Source organism: Sus scrofa, chromosome 15 (genome assembly GCF_000003025.6).
Source record: "Sus scrofa isolate TJ Tabasco breed Duroc chromosome 15, Sscrofa11.1, whole genome shotgun sequence".
NCBI classification, from domain to species: Eukaryota; Metazoa; Chordata; class Mammalia; order Artiodactyla; family Suidae; genus Sus; species Sus scrofa.
The window spans coordinates 109,582,147-109,594,088 of record NC_010457.5 but is presented as its reverse complement, the minus strand read 5'-3'; the positions used below and the strand labels follow the sequence as shown (position 1 = coordinate 109,594,088).

Here is an 11,942-nt window from a genome sequence, read left to right as displayed (position 1 = left end):
AATAGTTAAATGTATGAATATTTGTCTTATCCATGATGGGCTTGATGATAAATATAACAGACAAAATTTTCAGTCATAATTGCCTCAAAGCTCAGTTGTGAAAAAAATGTAACTATTTGTTGACAATTCAACTTACCCTCTCTGAGAGGGTAAGATGACTAAAAGCTTTTCAGATTTTTAAACTTCAGATTATAAAAAGCTTTTACTCTAAAATAAAGACAAAAGCTGAATATCTTCAATCACATTTATTCAAATTAATATCACATGGCTTCTGTTATGGTACACTGAGAAGTCCACAGAATTTCTTGCCCCCCTCCAAAAAAAAAGCACTTTTATAAAGAAACATCACACAAACTCAAACTGAGGGACAAGCCACAAAGAACCTGGTTTATACACTTCAAAATGTCAAGTTATAAAATAAAAAGGCTGAGGAACTGCTCCGTACAGAAGGAACCTTACAGAGTCGTGACAGGGTGTGATCCTCGACCTACAGAGGATGTTTTGGATCAATCTGTAAAAATCCAAATGAGGTCTGTGGAATAGAGAGTTATATCCTATCACTGTTGCTTTCCTGCTTTTGATGATGTATACTGTGGTTATAAAGGAGAATGATTTTAAACAAGAATTTTCATCATGCCCAGTACCTTCATCATCACTTCCTGGCTCTACAGCAGACAGAGATTAGAATAATGGGCAACTTCGATATAATTCTCAGTTGAGTTACTTGCAAGCAATTCATCATGAAAGGATTGAGAACACAGAGTTATGTGTTGATACAAAGAATCACAAAGCACAATGAAAAGAATGCCAAGATGGGCAGTAAAGGAAATGAGTCAAAGGTAGAGGAAGCATGAAGCATTCAAGTATGGAATAAGAGCGCTCGCAAAGGCAGATATCTAGCTGGTTTTGGAATTGAGGCAGTAATTGAAAATAACAGGTATGAAAGACATAAAGGAATGGCTAGCCTCAAGACTCACGGCTTTTCTATTTGTCATCTGGACACCAGCATTCTATTACCAGCTTCATTAAAAACTAATTATATATACTATTCAGCAACTTTAAAAAGCACAAAATACTGACACAAGCTATATGAATGAAAGACCATTATGGGAAATGAAAAAAGCCAGACACCTTTAAGACGACAGTGTATGATGCCATTTATATGAAATGTCCAGAAAAGGCTAAACTATAAAGACAGATAGTAGCTTAGGAGTGGCCTGGGACTGGGATGGGAAAGCAAATGGAGATTATCTGTAATCCCCATTTGATTACAGTAAACAACTCATTTGTCAACCCAAAATTGAGGCTCTATGCCTGAGTTTTCTCATCTGCTATTTAGTGACAATTACAGTATCTAAATCAAAAGGGCTTTTAGAAGATCAAATGAGATGATACAACTTAAAAGCCCAGCACAATGCCTGATACTTGGTGACAGCTCAAGATACACACACACACACACACACACACACACGCACACACGCACGTGTTATTTTTGAAAATAAAGTGCATGCGAAAAAACAACATACATGTAATAAATTATAAACAAGAAAAAAGTATACATTCAAAAAGAATGGATGTGTATAACTGAATTACTTTGTTGTACAGCAGAAATTATCACATTATAAGTCAACTAACTACGTCAATAAAACCTTTTTTTTTTTTTTTTTTGCTTTTTAGGGCTGAACCTGCGGCATATGGAAGTTCCTAGGCTGGGGTCGAATCGGAGCTGTAGCTGCCAGTCTACGGCACAGCCACAGCAATGCAGGATCCAAGCCATGTCTGAAACCTACACCACAGCTCAGGGCAACACCAGATCCTTAACCCACTGAGCGAGGCCAGGGATCAAACCTGTAATCTCACAGATACTAGTTGGGTTCATTTCCACTGAGCCACAATAGGAACTCCTTCAATAAAGCTTTAAAATAAAAAAATATAATTTTATATTTTAAAGATTCAGAAACAAACTCGAGTTCATCTTAGACAACTTCTTTGTCAAGGTAAATAATTTAAAATACTTTGGGGAGTTCCCTTCATGGCTCAGTGGTTAATGAATCCAACTAGGAACCATGAGGTTGTGGGTTCGATCCCTGGACTTGCTCAGTGGGTTTAAGGATCTGGCGTGGCTGTGAGCCATTGCGTAGTTGCAGACGCAGCTTGGATCCCGAGTTGCTGTGGCTGTAGGGTAGGCCGGCAGCTACATCTCCAATTAGACCCCCAGCCTAGGAACCTCCATATGCCGAGGGTGCAGCCCTGAAAAAGACAAAAACAAAAATTAAAAAAAAAAAAAAAGAAATGGTCTTGTTAAAAAAAATAAAAAATAAAAAAATAAGATACTTTGGGAGAACTTTTTAAATATATACAACCAAGTATAAACCACAAAAGAAACTTACTAAGTTTACTGTTATTTCCCTAATATTTAGGGTCTAAGTGAAGTATAAGGAAATGTTGAGACTCTTCCTCAGCCTCTCATTTTCTTAAATTGACATTTGATGTGTAATTTTCTAATTACATCATTTTTCACATTTTTCACATTTTTTCTATACATAAAAGTTCTTTATTTAAAATGGGCTTCCATCTTATATTTTTGCTCCATTAATTTTTCATATAAAGAGTAGTCTGTTGTATAATTCTGGACCAAAAATTCTAGAAGTCAATACTGCTGAGGCCAGAGACACTGACCTCACTGACTCAGATAGAGTCTTCCATGTTTTCTTGTCCTGTATAACATACACCATGGTATTGGAGACACCAAAGTTCTCTCTTCCAGTAGGTGTCAAATAATAATAATACTGCCCCCTGCTCACCACCTCTTCCAACACAGGTATACAAAGTGAAAAGGTGCTAACCCACCATACCACCAGTTGTTTCATTTTAATCCTTTGAAATAAATACTTCTTTGAACATAAGCCACATATCTTCAGTTAAACTATTTTCTCACCAGCATCAACACTGATATTCTCTTATTTATTATCTCTAAGACCATTTATAAAATGAACTTCTGTTTTCACTGTTATGAATCCTTAAGTATTTCCAGATAAAGCTCCTAACATGAAGAGAAAATAGACAAATTTCAATATTTGATAAATTTTATCTTGATAGCTTTGAAAACAAATTTGCCCTTTAAATTGCACTATAAAAAATACACTAGTCTTCACATTGTTTTACATGGAAATATATAATTGTTTGAATATTTTAAATATAGTTTCTCTTTAGCAAAAGAACTGTCACTCAGAGCCCACTACACAAAAAATTTCAACGCACAAATCCAAAACACACATTATACAATGTTGTCTACATACTGCACAATTTGAAACAAATATAATAAACATCTATGTAAGATACTGAACAAAGACAGATTAATAAAATGTTCATTGTGCTTATAATTTTACTTTTAATGCATACTTGAATACACAAAAGCCATCCAATTATTTCATCTAACAAGCAAATTAAACCAAAACATATTTTGAAAAAGGAGCACTCTCATATCCTCCCAAATTTTGAAAGTTTTTCACTTCTTTATTTATTTGTTCGGTTTTGGTTTTTTGTTTTTTTAGGGCCACAGGTGCAACGTGGAAGTTTGAGGCAACGCCAAAACCTTAACCCACAGAGACTGTATATATGTGTGTATTCAAATGAGGAAAGTTAGAGAGCTGCAGATCCGACCTAAATGAAGCAGGAGGAGTTTGTGTTATGTCCTTAAAATCACCAGGCAGTTTTTAAAAACTAGATTAAAGTTTATGGAATCTCATTCTCTGGACTGCTTTTATTTATTTATTTATTTATTTTTCATGGACTGCTTTTAAAAGAAAGATAAATTCTATTTTGTGTGTGATTATTTAGGTCAATCATACTTAAAAGCTGAGATAATCTATTAGTGTTTCTTCTTTTTAATTATCCAGTCAGCATATGATATTGGCAATGCCACTCTGAAACACACAGAAAATAACTATATATTCATTTGCTACGAATTTTAAAAAGTAAAAAATAAGATAGCCTTTTGTGTTTGCCATATTCATTTCTTGCAGTTTTACAACCTGCTGGCATGAGAGATACAATTATAAAAGATAAATGAGGGACATCATTTGAGCGAGAAAATTGTATACATTGTGCTAAATTATGTAATGTAAACTAAGATGAAGCTTTTCCACAGCAAATGGACAAAGGGTGTTTTTGAATCTTTCATAAACACTCACAAGAAAAGACCCTACACACCAACTTTAAATGAATATAAAAGTTCTGAAAAATAAGTCAATAGCAAAATAGCTGAAGGTTTATTTATTCACTAAAGTAAGGAAAGCTATGTACACTAAGTACCAAAGCTATTCTCAGTTGAAGTACTGAAGCCTCAACCAGCCCTAATAGAAACCCCTCTAGTTTACCTCATTACTTCATGATTTGCTTGAGAGCCGGGTCCTCATTCTATCAGAATGAGGTACATCAGAATGTAAACTTCTCAAAGCATATCTTCTAATAGGTCTAGAAGGCTCTCCTTGTTTTCTTTCTTTCTTTGTTTGTTTTTTATTACCATTCTTCTTATTTCCTGCAACACCAGAAGAATCCTGCACAGGTTGCTTGGGAGAAGAGCCTGCTATGGCGCGTGACTTCTCTTTAGCATCAGCTGATGGAACCAAGGAGTTTGAAAGCATTTTGGCTGATCTCTTGGCCTGCTTTAACCTACTGACATCCGTCTTTTTCTTCTTAAGGTGCATCTTAACAAGAGTGCTCCTGGACCAATATTTGTGACGCAAAAAAACAGAGTATTGGGGAATATACTTTTTAATTATATCACTTAGTTTGGTCTGAATCCAAGTCGATTGTTTTTCTGCGGCAATTCTGGTTTTCTGCTGAGGAATATTCGGTCTGCAATCCATTTTGGGAAAACCTAGCTTATTATTAGCTGTCACCTTCTTTCTCTGACTTTTCTTTTTACTTTCCAAAAACTTAATTCTAACTGATTTTGGAGAAACTTTGACAACAGCGTGATTTAAAAGAGTTGACTGGAAATTACTTTCCTTTGGAACTTTACTAGAATTCAAAACCTGGGATTTTTCCAGAAACACAGATGATGCATTGGCCTCCTGATGTGGCATTAACTCATGTCTTACTGACACTGTCATAAAAGGTGCTGAAGCAAAGCTTTGTACATAAGTATCATCATCTCCTGCACTGGAGTTAAGGTGGTTAAAATGAATTTCAACACAGTTACTCCTGTCAGACCCTGGTACTTCTATGTTCAGAGAAGGATCAAATACAATTTGCTTATTCAATGGATCATTATAATTAAAGGAATTGTGTTTATATTTGTACTGTATGATAATATCCCAATTATTTCTACTATGGTGCCTCGTTTTAGAGCTGTTGGATTCACCTTTCTTCAACTTAATATTTGAAGAAAGAACAGACATTAAGGCATTTGGTTGCAAAGGCTTCAAAACTGTAATACGTGATTCAGGGAATTCAAGTGTCCCAATTTCTACTTTCTTTTTTGTCTTTCTGCCATTCTGTAAAAGTAAACGCTTCCTTACTGGAGAGTCTTTCTCTTGTCCAGTTATCCTTCTTTTCATCCTTGGGTGACTTGGGCGATTGGTCTGCGTTCCATGACTGACTTTTATAGCCTGGCATTGAGAAGCCACTCCCCATGTTTGTTCATAACACCTCTCTGCTGAAGGATAATGGCTAGTTTTATCCAAGCCCACTGAAAACTCATCAATACCTGAAATACCACCTGCATTATCATCACAATCTGAGAGAACTTGAATTGATGCAGTGTCCTGATTGAGGTCAGTCCAGGTAACCTTTTTTCCTTTATTCAATTTTTTTTTTTTAATTCTCCTGGTCTCACAGTCATCATCAAAGTAACAATGGAAACGACCTTCCTTAAACTCTTTCACAAGAGCATTAATTTTCATGTCATCTTCTCTCATTATCTGAGACCAGGTTTTTCCCACAAAGGAAGGAGGGACATGAGGCAAGGCTTCAAGAACTGGTTCATCAGGATCGTCTTCTATGACCTCCTTTGCTTTTTCCTGGTTCCTTACAGAATCAGTCATAGGCACAGAGCTTGAATGAGAATTATGGTTTGTTTCTTTCAGGTCAAAAAACATCTTCTTAAATAGGTCTATTTTATTAACAGCTTCTTGAGGCTGGTCAGTGTCAGACTGATGGGAGGGAGAGGGATGACATTGAAAATTCATCCTAGAACCACAAGGTTCACAGCTTGTATTTCCTAGATTTGTAGGTTTTAACCTCAGAAGGTTTTCTTTATTGGGCATTTGATGGTTCACCAACTCAGGAGAGGCATTACAATCCACTGCAGAAACACCAGAGTCACAGTTTTTATCTTTTAGGCCAATATTTTCTACATCTGTCCAAAGGTTAACCCCTTTGTCAGCTTTCTGCCCTTGGTGAGTCACTGGCTGAGAAGTCTTTTCCCATTCAAAAAAATTTTTAAGACTATTAGATTGACAGCTCTTATCTTTTGGGTCAATATATTTTGCCTTTTTTTTTTTAGGCCCTAGTGACTGACCCACAGACTGATGAGAAGGATCAATTTGAAAATTTATTTCAGAAGCATAAGGCTCACAGCTTGACTCCTCCAGGATAATATAGTCCTGCTTCTGGTTTACTATTTTGAAGGTCTTTTTGGAATGGTTTGTCACTGATTGAGGAGAGGCTTCACAAACATATTCTAGTTCAGAATCATAAGATTCACAGTTCTCATCTTCTAGAATAAAACTTTCTGCATTTATACAGCTAATGTCTTTGACAGTCATTTGAGGTGAGTCAATCACTGGCTGAAAAGGGACATCAGAATCTGAAATCATTTCGCAATCACTATCTCCAGTCACCAGGTCTACAAACAGCATCTTTTGAATATTTGTTTCTTTGCCTGACACTTGAGGTTCGTTTATCACGATTTGAAAAGGGACATCAGAATCACACATTTCAGAATCACTAGGTTCACTGATGTTTTCTTCCATGCCAAAATGCTTTTCTGTCTGAAGCTTGCTTTCTTTGCAAATCATGTGGGGTTGGTCAACTTCTAACTGAAGATGAACACCAGAATCCCATTTCATTTCAGAAACACTAAGTTCACAGTTCTTATTTTCTAGGTCATTATGATCCTTCTCTTGCAAGTTTATTTCTTTGAAAGCCACAGGAGAATGACCAGCTACAACGTAAAGATCAGAATCATAGCTTACTTCAAAATCACCTAGTTTATATCTCTTATCTTCCAGGTAAATGTGGTCTTCCCTCCAAAGATCTATTTCTTTAATAGCTTTTGGAAGCTGGACAGCCCCTGACTGAAGAGGGTCATCAGAAACAAAGCTTATTTCAGGATCACAAGGATCACTGCTCTTATCTTCCAAACTGGCTTGTTGCTCTTCCAAAATGTGTGGCTGCTCAGTCACTGATTGGAGAGGGGCATTTGAAACAAAAATGATTTCAGAATCACTGGGTTCATAGCTCTTACTATCCAGACAAACATGTCCCTCCCTCAGAAGATTTATTTCTATACTAGTCTCTTGAATTTCATTCGCCACAGACTGAAGAGGCTTATTGGAATCAAAATTTACCTTTGAATCACTAGGTTTGACCATCTTATCTTCCAAGTCAACACGCTTCTTCCAAAGGCTGAACGCCTTAACCATTTCTTCTGTTTGGCCAGCCACCGACTGAAGGACATCGGAATCACACATAATTTCAAAATTTTTGGATTTATCACTCTTATCTTCCTCGTTAACTTCATCCTTCCAAAGGTTTATTTCTTTAACAGTTTCTCTAAACTGCTCCACCACTGACTGAAAGGGGTAATCAGAATAAAAACTTATTTCAGAACCACAAGATGGATTATGCTCATCTTCTAGCTCAGTATGCTCCTGCTCCAAATTAGTTATCTGAGGATGATCAACTATTGACTGAACCAAGAAATCAGAATCCAAACTCATTTCAGAACTATTGTATTGACTGTTCTCATCTTCCAAGTACACATGACCTTGATTCTCAAGGTTTATTCGGTTAACAGCCACTTCAGGTTGATCAGATACAGACTGAAGAGAAACATCAGAAGTATGTATTAATTTAGAACCATTAGGTTCATCAAGCTTATTTTTCAGGCCCATATCCTCTTCCTCCCACAGATTTGTTTTTTTAGCCACTTCCTGAAATTGTTCAGTCAATGGCTGAAGATGGTAATCAGAATCAAAATCTATTTCACCATCACTAGATTCACTGTTTGTATCCTCCAGATCAGCATGTTTTTCCTTCAAAAGAGCTAGCTGCGTTTGGTCAGTGACTGAATGAAGAGGGGCGTCAATACCCAAATTTATTTCAAAATCTCTAAGTCTAATACTTTTATCTTCTGGGTCAACATGGTCCTCCTTCAAAACAGTTATTTGAGGTTTTTCAGTCATTGACTGAGGAGGGACATCAGAGTCCAAAATTATTTCTGAACCACTATATTCATCACTCTTGTTCTCTAGAACAGCACATTCTTCTTTCTGAATATTTATTTCTTTAACAGCTATTTCAGGTTCCATCACTGAATAATGAGGGACATCAGAATCCAAATCTATTTCAGAATCACTAAAGTCAGGACTTTTACCTTTGAACTTAGCATCCTTTTCTTTTTGAAGCCATAGTTCCTTAATAACTTCTTCAGGTTTGTGAGTCACTGACTGAAAAGAGATACTAGAATCCAAACTTGTTTCAGAAACACTCAACTCATTACCCTTATCTGCTAAGTTTACATGTTCTTCTTTTTTACGGTTTATTTTTTTAATAGCTATATCTGGATGATCGGTTACTAAATGAAAAGAAGTATCGGATTTCAAACTGCTTTCAGAAACACTGGGTACATTACCCTCATTTTCTAACTGTACATTCTCTTCTTTCTGAAGATTTTTTTCTTTAATGGGATCTTTTGCATGTCCAGTCATTGAATGAAAAGCATCATATTCAAAACTTAACTCAGAATCACTAGGTTCATTTTCCCTATTGTCTAAGTGTCCCCACTCTTCTTTTTGAAGATTTAGCTTTTTAACAGCTTCTTCTGGAAGATTAGTCACTAAATGAAAAGGGGTATAAGAATCCAGACTTATTTCAGAACTAGTGGGATCATCATCCTTCCCTTCTAAGTGTAGAGACTCTTCTTTCTGAATGAGTGTTTCTTTAACAGTTATTCCATGTTGATCAGTCGGTAAACTAAGAGATACATCAGAATCAAAAGTTATTTCAGAAACACAAGATTTGTTACTCTTATTTTCCAGATCAATAGGTTCTTCCTCATAAACAGCTACTTCAGATTGGTCAGCTACTGAGTGAAGAGAAATGTCAGAATCAAAAGTTATTTCCGAACTAACTGACTCAAAACTCTCATCTTCCAGGTTAATGTACTTCTTTCTTATTTCTTCAATATCCAGCTCAGGATAGTCAGTAACTGACACAAAAGGAGGACTGGAATCAAAAGTCAACTCAGAACTGGAACACCCATAGCTCTTAACTTCCATGTCAACGTTTAACTCCTTCAGATTTATTTCACCCAAAGGCTGATCATTAGCTGATTGGAAAAGAGAAGAATGAGAATCAAAATCAAAACTTGGATCAGAAATGCTAGATTTAACACTCTTATTCTCCAAGTCAGTAGCTCCTTCCTGAGTGTTTACTTCTTGAGGCTGATCATTAGCTGATTGGAAAAAAGAATGAGAATCAAAATCAAAACTTAGATCAGAAATGCTAGATTTAACACTCTTATTCTCCAAGTCAGTAGCTCCTTCCTGAGTGTTTACTTCTTGAGGCTGATCATTAGCTGATTGGAAAAGAGAAGAATGAGAATCAAAATCAAAACTTGGATCAGAAATGCTAGATTTAACACTCTTATTCTCCAAGTCAGTAGCTCCTTCCTGAGTGTTTACTTCTTCAACTGCTACCTGGAATTGGTCAGGCACTAACTGAGTATCAGTGTAAAAACTCTCTTCAGAACCACAAGACTCATGGTTCATATCCACAAGGTCATTCAGAAAATGTGTTTCTTCCACAGCCCTCTGAGGTTCATCAGTCACTGTCTCAAGAGAGGTATCACAATCAAGGTGTGCTTGAGCACTACTGGGTTTATGATTCTTGTCTCTCAGACAAACAAGCCTATCCTCCAGGTTTCTTTCTTTGATGGCCAGTTGAGAATGGTCAACTACTAACTGAAGAGAAGCCGCACAATCAAAGCTTGTTTCAGAACAGCTCGACCCATAGTTTTCATCAACCAAGCCAATGTGAACCTTCTTCTGAAGCTGTGTTTCTGTGACAGCCACAGGGAGTTGGTCAACCATAGACTGAAGTGAGAAAACAGAATTAGCACTTTTTTCAGAGCTACTAGATCCATAGTCCATATCAACCAAGTCAATGTGTACCCTCTTAGGAAGGCTTACTTCTTTTTCAGGATGTTGGAGGTAGTCATCAGTTGACCAAAGCGAGGCATCACAATCAAAATTCATCTCAGACTCACTAGATTCATAGCTTTCGTCAACCAGCTTAATATGTGTTCCCATCTGAATACTTCCATCTTTAACAGTTACTTGAGTTTGGTTGGTAGTCAACTGAAGCGAGCCATCACAATCAGAACTTACTTCAGAAACACAAGAGTTATTACTCTTATACTGCAAATCAGCATCTACTTCCTTTGAAAGGTTTATTTCTGTAGCAGTTGCTTTTGGTTGGTCAGTCAGTGAACAAAAAGAGGAACTGTCATCAAAACTCATTTCAGAACCTTTTGATTCATAGTTCGTATCTTCTTCATAAATTTGCTCCTCCTTCCAGAGGTCTGGCACAGGCTCTTCAGGATGATTGGACACTGACTGAAGAGAGCTGCAAGCAAACTTCATTTCAGAACACACTGAGATCTTCTGTTCCAAAAAGGCTGACTTGTTAAAAACTAAATGCCTTCCTTTTTGGGTGTGTTCCATATTGGGAAAGAATTTCTCATGGTGCTTTGGAATGCCATCTTCAAAGATTTCTTTATTAGAAGGCATGTCAGTTTTATTCAGGTTGGTTGCTCGGTTTACTGCTAATTTGGAAAGAGATTCCAGTTTTAAGGAGCCTTTAGTACCCACACATTCATGGACTTTAAAGCCAGCTGACAAAGTTTTACCCTGAGATTTTACATTTTCCTCTATAATCAATTTATCTGAATTTGTACATAAAGATTTCCTGTTTGAGTCTTTAGGGTTCTGATATGAAACTGAAGAAGTTTCTGGATGAGATGATAGCATAGGGTTTCTAGAGCCCTTGTCTAGCTGTTGAAGGTATTTGTCAACTTTGTTTGGGTTACATTTGTTAACTGAATCCAAAGGGACTCCTAATGGTAACTTAGTGGTATTATTAGTTGTAACCGGTCTTTCATGAGAACTTGCATGTAAACAACTAACAGGAGCATTAGAAATCACTGAAGAACATATTATATTTTGATTATTTGTATTGTAACCAATACAAACTGGATTACATTTTTTCACACTGCTCCCAATTTTATGAACAAACTCTAAGGGCTGTGGCTTTCCTTTCTCCAGTTTTTGAATAACTGATGGTCGAACGGAAACACTCTGTATATATTCCTGAGATTTACTAGGTCTAGAATACAACTCTTCAACAGGTTCAAAACCCTTGGTGGATGTCTCTTCTCTGACTCGAGTAGCATCTTCAGTCATTTCTTCAGGAATAAAATGATCATTAGGAACCACTTCAGAAGGTGATGCAGAATTCATATGAAGTCTCTCATTTTGCAATGATCTAAAAAGCAAGGGGAGAAACCCATAAAAATATTCTAACAAACCTGACTGGCATCCATGAGGACGCAGTTTTTGAATAACTGATGGTCGAACGGAAAATATTCTAATTTGAAAAGATACATGCATCCCAATGTTCATATCAGCACCATTTACAATTACCAAGATACG

The 11,942-nt window shown here is 36.6% G+C and overlaps 1 protein-coding gene across 6 annotated transcripts in view; it reads right to left on the bottom strand.

Annotated features, from left to right (window-relative positions):
• The window catches only part of ZDBF2 (zinc finger DBF-type containing 2), a 30,414-nt gene continuing 18,702 nt past the window's right edge, over nucleotides 231-11,942 (bottom strand). For all 6 annotated transcript variants that reach the window (XM_005672121.3, XM_013984418.2, XM_021076144.1 and 3 more), the window contains one exon: nucleotides 231-11,775. In XM_005672121.3, the coding sequence (XP_005672178.1) occupies nucleotides 4,389-11,775 (7,387 nt within the window). In that variant the 3' untranslated portion in view covers nucleotides 231-4,388. The remainder of the gene's footprint in view (nucleotides 11,776-11,942) is intronic.